The sequence below is a fragment of the Synchiropus splendidus genome, chromosome 4 (genome assembly GCF_027744825.2).
Source record: "Synchiropus splendidus isolate RoL2022-P1 chromosome 4, RoL_Sspl_1.0, whole genome shotgun sequence".
Classification (NCBI taxonomy): domain Eukaryota; kingdom Metazoa; phylum Chordata; class Actinopteri; order Syngnathiformes; family Callionymidae; genus Synchiropus; species Synchiropus splendidus.
The window spans coordinates 23,148,203-23,157,601 of NC_071337.1; the positions used below are offsets into that span (position 1 = coordinate 23,148,203).

The 9,399-nt window shown below is 43.8% G+C and overlaps 1 protein-coding gene across 8 annotated transcripts in view; it reads left to right on the forward strand.

Moving 5' to 3' along the window:
- osbpl8 (oxysterol binding protein-like 8) overlaps nt 1-4,984 on the forward strand; it is a 41,103-nt gene extending 36,119 nt beyond the window's left edge. For 7 of the 8 annotated variants that reach the window (XM_053861977.1, XM_053861974.1, XM_053861981.1 and 4 more), the window contains 4 exons: nt 779-932; nt 2,224-2,326; nt 2,441-2,546; nt 2,608-4,984. In XM_053861977.1, coding sequence (XP_053717952.1) covers nt 779-932; nt 2,224-2,326; nt 2,441-2,546; nt 2,608-2,737 — 493 coding nt within the window. In that variant the 3' untranslated portion in view covers nt 2,738-4,984. The remainder of the gene's footprint in view (nt 1-778; nt 933-2,223; nt 2,327-2,440; nt 2,547-2,607) is intronic. The other variant, XM_053861978.1, reaches the window with a different exon arrangement.
- Nucleotides 4,985-9,399: the final 4,415 nt, after the last annotated feature.

Sequence of the window (9,399 nt, forward strand, 5' to 3'; positions counted from 1 at the left end):
TCATCTTGTTTTCTAACAGTGTCAAGAGTTGCATATTACCTGTCACATCTGTAGTATGATAGCCCCACATGCTAAAAACACATGCACTTTGCGTCACTTCTGTTTAGCTATCCTTTATTTAAACCATATTTACGCATGAAACCACCTGAACTCACAGTAATGTTGAACAACTACCAAATGTTAAAGGTGTATCTTGTCTTGAAAAGGGGACAGTAGCTCTTAATCTTACCACCAGTCAAAATATAATTGTGGTTGTGAACTTAAGCTTCTTGTTCAGTGGCAACATGACTCAGAATTTGAGCCTTGTTAAAGAAGCTACATATTTAAAACTATCTGGACTTATTGTCACTCATAGCACTAGTGCATCATTTAACTTCCATCTCGAGTCGTCTTTAACATATCCAATACCCTTTTTTGCCAGTAAAACTTTCATCTGCTTTTCTATCAGATTTCCTAAATAAGAGGATCAATAAAATATTCTCCGAGAAATACTCGAGAGATTCGTCATTGACCGATGATTCTATTTCCGTTATTTAGCGCCCTCAAGTGGTGGTAACATGAAACTGCTGATATTTTTAACCAATGGAATACAACAAAAGCAGTATATTTGTTTGTATACAATTTCACACCCAAGACTCAAACGATTTCTCTTGACTGTCATGCCACTTGCCGAATCAGCAGCAGCTTACACAGTTGGTGAATTCAGTCCATTATAAGGTTTAAATAAGTTATTTTGTTGGTGAAATTGCCCTGTATCTCCTCGCCCCCTCCTCCGCAGCACGAGGCCTTGGGATCCTCTAAATGACCTGATCCAGTTTGAGAAAGACGGCTGCATCCAGACCAAGGTCCGACACCGCACCCCCATGGTACGTTCTGGCAGTCTTATTAGTCTGAGTAACCAGGGGCCACGGCGGGACAATTGCAAGTGCCAGGTAGGTGTTCCCGGTGAAAGCGCCGTCCTTCCCAACTCATCTCGCCGCCTCTGCCACCCTCTGCGCAGCACCTCGATGTCCTCATTGTCTTCTTGGTGTCCACCATCGCTGCGCTGCCATCGCTCTGTCATCCATGTGTGCTTGTGTTTGCATGGAAGTCACTCGCAGGTTCATTTTTGTTTACGTCCATTTGACAGTTCAATTGTAGAATCAACTTCCAAGTTTTACATTTTCCCATCTGTCCACATGCGCTTCAGAGCTGAGTTGCTACATGCTCGCTGCTGCCTGTGTTCATTCACAGCTTTGTTTTCGTTCTTGTTCGCTGCAAATGTTCAAACTAGTGAAGCCTGTATATCAAGTTCTTTTAGTGTCAGATCATCATCTGAATTCACATGCAGTGTTATGAATCAATCATGTTTATCTATGCGGAACTCATTGTTTTCATAGTGACACCTGCTATTGCTCTTAAGAATTAAGAAGTCTTCTTCAAAAGTACTTCATGAGTTTGGTGTTAATGAAGAATATGAAGTTATATTCAAAAGATGTATTTGTGCATATTTAAATACTTCAGGGTGTTATTGTAGTTCGTTCTCTTCTTGCTATTTTAGTTTATGTGTTCATAGTTGTTGCAATTGTTTTCACACCTGTTTTTTCCTCGCACTGTTCCTTGTCTTCTCATTTCTGCTCTTGTTTCAATTCTTGTTCTCTCTCTGTCTGTATAATTATTGTTTTAATAATTCTAATTTATACTTATGATTTTTGCATTTTTGTTCACTGTGAAACTGCATGTATTTTTTTTTTGTTAATACAACCTTCATTCGTTTGTTTTTAGAGGCTTTGGATCATTGTTCAGTCCCAATCCAAAATAATCCACTGTATTGTTTAGTCAAAGATGCTCATATTATAAATAATAATCGCTTTAGTTGACATTTCTCGAATGACAATTTAACCCTATTTCCTGTTGACATTTTTTTTTCCCTGCTGACGTTCATAGTAACAGCTTCGTGCTATTGAGTTACTCCCTGTTTAATTAGGAATACATCCAAAAATGGCTCCAAAATGTATTGAATCTGGTTTAAACCCTTTCAACTAGATGAGGTTCTCGCGGCTTTAATCTGAAGATGAGTCACTAGTATAGCAGCGTGCTTTGCATCGCAGTGATGACTGCGCCTCGCCAGCCAGCATGGTGTGTTTGTGTGTGTGTGCTTATGTGTTGTCTATTTGCTGTCAAAATCAAATGCATTGGTCTCTTTATGAAGTGGCTTTTTCCCTTTAATGTGCATATGTGTAGGTGACGGTGCCAAAGAGGAAACACAAGAGCGACAAGCCCAAAAGTCCAGAGAGCGGCTGCTCCTCTCCGGAACCAGATCGCCACGACTCTTCTGGAAGTGAACGTACGTCCAAACACTTTATTTAGTCATCTGCACTTACTCATCACTTGAAAACGGAGAATAGAGGAGTGTTTCTGGAGTTGAAGGGGACTGTCTTCACTTTGCCTGTCTACTCAGGACACAAGAGCAAGCACAACAGTCGACTGAGGAAGAAAGGAAGTGAGCTGAGCGAACTTCAAAGTGCCATCGACTCGATCAAGGAGACGCAGGAGGCCATCAACAGGTGAGATCTTCCCTCCTGATGTCAGAGGACCAGCTTTGCCTCACATGATCTCTGTGTGCAGGAGCATCAGCGCGCTCCGGAGCGGAGCCATCAGCCATGTGCAGGGCAGTTCCTTCCTTCAGCAGCGAGACTTTGTTGTCATCGTCTTCCTCGTCCTACTTCAGGTCTTCATCAACTATGTCTTCAAGTAGAGGCATAGGACGAAGACTGGAGGACTGTCCAGAGGAGGACACTGTTTTTGAACCGCCCACTCCAGAAACACCTCAGAGAGCTTCAGTTCTCTAACCAGACCTGACCGGATTCCTCTGACTCTAGTCACCTAGGTGACAAGCTACCCTTGATTTTTATATTTTCTTTTTTCGGAAAAAAAATGAACCACTCTATTTACATTTCACCCTCAAAAAGTGGGGCCCTTGAGATGACAAGGACCCCTGGCTCAGGTGGGAACGATTTGACATTCAGATTTTTTTTTAAAGCCATTTATTTATTGTGGATAGAAGTCCGCTCGGGTTCAAAAGTGCGGAGGAGGGAGATTTTAACAACGTGGTCCAATCTGTGTATTTTAAAACAACAATTCCTGTGGTGTAATATACATATATATAAATATATTATAATACAAACTTTTATACTAAATTAATGTTTCTGGTGTTTAGATAGCATGTACAGACATGAGCTTGCTGAGAACTTTTAGTATTAAAAGGTGGCGCAAATGCACTGGAAGTGTTTTGAAATCATTCAAATGATGCTTGAAATTGACTCACAACTTCAATTATGAGGTTGTTGTAATTTCAGTGAGCACCGCCAATGTTTTTGGAAGCTAAAACCGACTGTTATTCTAGCGGTTCTATGACGGTAGTCACCCAGCGACGACGGCTTCGTTCATGTTGGTGTCGCGCAGAACTAGCTATAAATAAACTGTACAGCCATGTCATGTTTCGCTTGAACCAGTCCTCTTCCACTGTCTTTGCGCCATAGATGTTAACCAGGACAACTAGATTAGTGAGCTTAGTCTTCAACCGGACAGATGTTTAATGAGGTGACGACCGCGCACGTAGAGCCGTGGTCCGTGCTGTTCACTGTGCTAGCAGTTCATCACCCAGGTGTATTTGTTTGCCAACTCTGTGAACACTCCCAAAACCCTGCGTGTCTTCAAATGATGGGAGCTGATCAAACAAGTCTGAGTGGCCTCAATGTGAAGGACGCAGCACATGGTGAGCTCAGCCTTGAGGTGCAGCGAATATCTTTATTTTGATTTTTACAAGAGGGGGGTAGATGTTCTAATGGAAAAGTTAACTATTATCATGAATGTGGGACTTTTTGGGGTGAAAAGAGGAAGTGGGCATGTCATTCTTAATTTTGGAATTGCAGAATTGGAACATATTTCGAAACTGTATTGCAATTTGAAAACCACATTCATCACTTTTACCGTGCATTTTAGAGACATAAATTGCAATGAATGCATTACATATGTCATTATATTTGAGGGAACATTTTAACTTTGTTTTAAGTCCTGGAACTTTCAAATTCCAATATTTATGGCACTAGTTTGAATCTGAGGGTGAAGAATTTATTCCAGCTGTAGAAGGATGTTATTTTTACATTTGTTCATTAGTTTCGAAAAGCCTAATGCAACAATGTTTTGAAATGAATTGACGTAATTTACACGCTAGAATACCTGCATTTTCCTTTTGGGAAGACCGACCCATCGTCTAGCTGAGAACCTAATGCCCAGGTCTAAGGTGTCAGACTTCTTCGCTTGGGGCCATTCAGAATCTCCCACTCCTTCACTCCTCCCCCAATGAAGGGACCACATCTGAAGATTGGTTTTGTGCCCTCCGTCTTCGCCTTGTCAATGTTTACATATCCAGTTGCCTCTGCCATCAGCAGACTGTCGGGCAACAAAGACGTTTTTTTTTGTTGGGAACCGGCTCGACCCTCGGACGCTACCGGCTGGCCCGCGTATGTTTTTGTGTCTGCACAATGCCTCGATGCTCGTCTTGATCCTGACTCCAGATGTTAGAATGTGGACAAACTAGTGCCTTCTAGAGTTGCAGATGAGGAAGGTGTGAGTACATCTGCAGAGTGGACTTGCCATATGAAGTTGTCTCCAGCTCCGCCACCTTTCCTCTGCCTCCCTGCCTGAAGCGTAGCCATAGCAACGCACCCGTCTGTGTCCTGAGGTGGTGTGAAAGCACCAACACCCCAGTCTCTAAACACACACACACCAGAGCAGCCCCTCTATCCATGTGTGAGACTTTCTATTTATTTATGTGTTTCTCTTTGTTTAAAGTGAATTTTAAATGTCTCCTTATTCTGTCACACGAGCAGCAAGTTCTTGTTCTTGTCAACTCCACTCCGATTTCCCTCTGTCTACTGTGCAAGGTTTCCAGTCACATGTATCTTAACACAAAATAAATGCAAACAAGATTCAACCTGCTTCTTTTTTCTGAGTGGAGTCGTGGAGTCTCAGCTGTTCTTCCTTACAGTGCATCATGGCACCTGTGGTATGAGAGTACTTTTCAACTGGAGAGGTTAAGATGACATAGGAACACCACTGAATTGCCCTCAAGAGGGACGTCTAGGTCTCTTTTCTCAGATTGCTGCCCCCTCGACCCAAACTATGAAAATGACCAACTGACCAAAAACTGAACAACATCTCTCCAGCCTGATTTTAAAGAAAAGATTCTCTCCGTTATTACAGCGCTGTGACCAGCTGATCTGGTGATTCCTCCGGTAGAGGTTGTGACTGAAAGTCGCTGTGCTAAATCAATCCTCCCTGGCTCTCTCAAATGACAACCAACATTCTGATCTCAAACCTCCCTCTGTCCTCGCCGTCCTCTCCTGGCCTTCGAATGCTCTTCAATGTTTGTACATAACAACTATGAGGGCATGTGGCCGCATTTTCTGGATGTGTGAAAGTCAAAAACTCAGAATAAAAGATATCAGACTAAAGGCCGTGGAAATGCAACATTACATTTAATGTAATGTAATGTTACGGCAAGGTTCCACTAGAGGGCCCCTTCATTTTCCCAAACGACCCTGAGAAAAGAAACATAAGTAAGCATATTTGTCGCTGTTTTCACTTCGTTTCCTTCTTGCTTACCCCACCTGACCTCATTTGGAGGCTGAATCAGTTTGTAGTTTCTGTTAATGTTAAATCTCTCGTGTGTTCTCCTTCCTCTTTGACTGTTTCTGCCTCAGACATCTTCTTCCAGTTTATTGTCTTCCTCTTGATCCACCCCCAAAAAAAGTGTATTTGGTTCATCCCTATCATGAATGGGCGGGTAGTCCCTGTTGCTATGATACATCATCCCACATCTGGCTGGCTTTTGCGTTAATCCTGAGGAGGCAGCGGGGGGCCGAAATAGACCAGTGAAATAATAGAGAGGGAGAGGATGAGAGGAAGAAGCAGGGCAGAGATTCTAATTCCTAAATAAAGACGGGATGAAGAGAGTAAGCAGACGACTGAGAGACTGTGAACATGGGGAGACACCTTGCTTGTAAGATTATATAATCGTATGGGTTTCTGTGGGCGTGTGCCTCCTTGGCATCGCCATGGCAACAGGCCATCAATGAGGAAGCCCTCATTTCCTTCCCCACTCAGTCAGGGGAGGAAATGGGTTCACAAATGAGGGCCAACTCATTTTGCAACGAAAGTCAAGTGACCAGGGTAAGAGTTCCGCTCCTGTCCCCTTGCAGATCTCCAAGCCAGACTCAGGTGAGGGAGAGAAAATGAGCTAACAAATGCAGTCATCAGCAGATGCTCACAGGTGAATAGGAAATACAGGTCGGGCCTGGGCCATCTAGTCTGCGGCGGCTGGTCGGGACAGCCAGTTAAGGGGGTGAAGGTCACCTGGGTGTTGAGGCTGGAAAGGGTTAACAGACGTGAAACTGAGCTAATCCTGGCTGCTTTCAGCCAGCAGGGCTGGGGCGGCTGCTGGCTCAGCATTGGTGTTTATCCCTCTGAGGAATCAACAGAGCATAAAAGAACTGCTGCAGCGAGCCGCTCTCTTTCACCGGCAGATTAGCGCTTCATTTAGTCCACCGTTTTAGTATGATTTTCTTTTTTTCCCCTTCTTTGTCAGACACCGTTTTCCCTGTTAACACGGACATGAACACCGACCCCGCTGACCTGCACGACTGTCCCTGTAGCTGACCCACAAGTCTATCTCGACTCTTCAGTACAGTCCAAAATACAGATACAGACCATGTTACTTCACATTCAACTGCTTTAAAATATCTAAAAGTTACATGTGATGAGAAGACGCGGCTTTGAAGAATTTTGTGGTGTCCAACCTGACATCCATTCATCTCTCAGGGGAAGCAGGTCAAGTGAGGATGTCTCAATAGCCTCTCACTAGAATCCTTCTCCAGCTCTACTGTGGGAACACTAAGCCGATGGCAGAACGACTGAGGATCATAAGCGCTACAGAAGCTCCTCACTGTTTCATCCTGACAAGTACGTGTGAGAGAATGAGTCTAGATTGATGAGTAAATCGAAGCTCTGCCCTTCAACTTACCTCGTCTTCACAACACAACGGGATCCTCTTAACTAGAGATGCGGCGTCAATCCCGGACCCCGTGATGCCTGACCCCCTCCATCTGTGGAAGGAAATTCCACCATGTTTTCGGACTGAGAACCACGGTCACATCCAGAATGAGGAGGTCTCCACAGACGAGGTGTGTCACCTACAATCATCACTCAACTGCTCTGACTTCACTACTTCACTGTCATGAGTCTGTCACACCTTCATTTTGCCCATGGAGGTTTGAAGTGAGCTCAGGTGAGAATTTGTTTCAGACAAAATGCACACCTTACAGTGACTAAGAACGTATCTATTTATCTCTTTACAGTTGCACTTAGTCCTCTGTAATAACATAGCAGTGGGGTAAAGCAATGTCCTTCCAAGATCTAAGCAGCTCACTCTTTTCCCGCAGTGCTGTCCTCTTGGTGCAGAAACATGAATAGACACATTTCTTTGCATGAGTCATCCTTTTCTGCTTTGTTAATAGAGCCTCGGCTTCTGTCTCAGGTTTCCCCCTCGACTTTGTCTCGCATCACCCCAAAAAACAAATCTAAATATCGGCTCAGACCACCAAAAAGGCTAGTTTTCAGCAATGCAGCGCTTTTAAGATCTGCCCCACTGTGTCTGTGAGGGACTCTGGAGTCAGCGACTTAAACTGAGACAAACTCTGGTGACTTGCCTGGAGAGAGAGAGAGAGAGAGAGAGAAATGAGCAATGTCCGTTTAATATTTTATTGTAGTAAATACATTGATGATCACATGTCGATCCCAAATCTTCATCGGCATCATCAGAGGAAACGGTTTAGAAGAGCTGTCCGTCAGGTCCATCGACTCTTTGCTAAGATAAGCAGATTCAAAGTGAATTCCAGGCATGATAACCACAACAATCACATGAAATAAAACTGTTAAGGGAAGACTGCAATTGATTTATTGTACCATTGATGTATAAAAGGTGAAATCATCCATTACATTATGACCACTGTGGTAATGTCATCCAAACACCCCATATGCTGCCAACTCTGTTGCTCCTCAGGGGTTTTCCAGCTCAACAATGATCCAAGAAAAGAGAAGAACCGGTGATGAGGGGAAAAAAAAGATTTCGAGCAGCACAAAGATGAACACTTCCTTGGGCTATTTGTCACAGAGAGTCTTTTCATGCAAAGTCAAACCACACCCACAAAGCTGTCCTTTAAGGTTAAGGTAAAGGGAGCTTTTCTTGTCAATTCTGCCATATGCATGACAGACAGAGGATTGAAGTGTCATTACTCGGCATGCTGTGACATGTAAGACATTAAACTATGCATAAAATACAACATAAACAACATATATGACTGTTACTTGCATGATGAAATCAAAACAAGTCCAAGTTTGTAATGAGTGGGATGAATTGGTTATGAAATTATCTCTGCTCACTCATATTGAAATGCCAAACAGTGTTGGCTGATCTAATGCAGTGGCTGCGAACGTCTCAGCATCTGCTGTGATGATCCGGTGTTGCTAAAAACAGGTTTGTTTCTTCGACACATTTATCTGCTCGTAACAACTCCATCCACTGTGATTCAGATTTGGCCTCAGAGAAGAGCGACAGCATGACAAGGCTGATCCCGACTTCTGAGGAGGAGGAGGAGGAGGGAGGTAAACATTCACAGGAGGCCAGATGATGACTCAGACATCCAGAAGTGCTTCCTGCCTGGTTCCCAGCCTGCACGTATATGTTGCAGACATTCTGCTGACTCCTCTTGGTCTCATTACCAGACACCTCTGCTGGTCCCAGATCACTTTAGCTCCACTGTCTCTTTGCTCCGAGATCATTTTGAGTTTGGTGGGAGTGAACTCATTGCCGAATAGAAGGTGGAGGAATATGCGGCAGCAAGATTTCCCGACACAAGGACGATGATGACTAAGTGCTGCACGTCATATGCCACGACTGTGACGCGCCCTGATGCAGACTGTCAGCCTTTTATGTTGATCATAATTCTATAGAATAAATCGTGGAATTCATTGATCAATTTATTTTGGCTGTATTTTTAAAGGATGACTTCATGTTCCCGCACATTTGTGGTGATAGCATTCGTATGCTGTGCCTTCTTTTGTGGTCAGCTGACCTGAAGTTGTTGTTCAGCAGCGAGTCTACCTGACAATGGTGGTGGACAATTACCTCGTCCATCGAGCACTTTCATTCAATCGGAGGATTAGATCCACCTGTGCCTGGTCTTAGAGGCCTGCTGGACTGGTGCACATTCACATCAGTGAAAGGTGACACAGGTTGCTGGCTCAGCTGGATTCATGGTGTAAACCAGGGGAAAAGTCAAACAGTGGGATTCATGA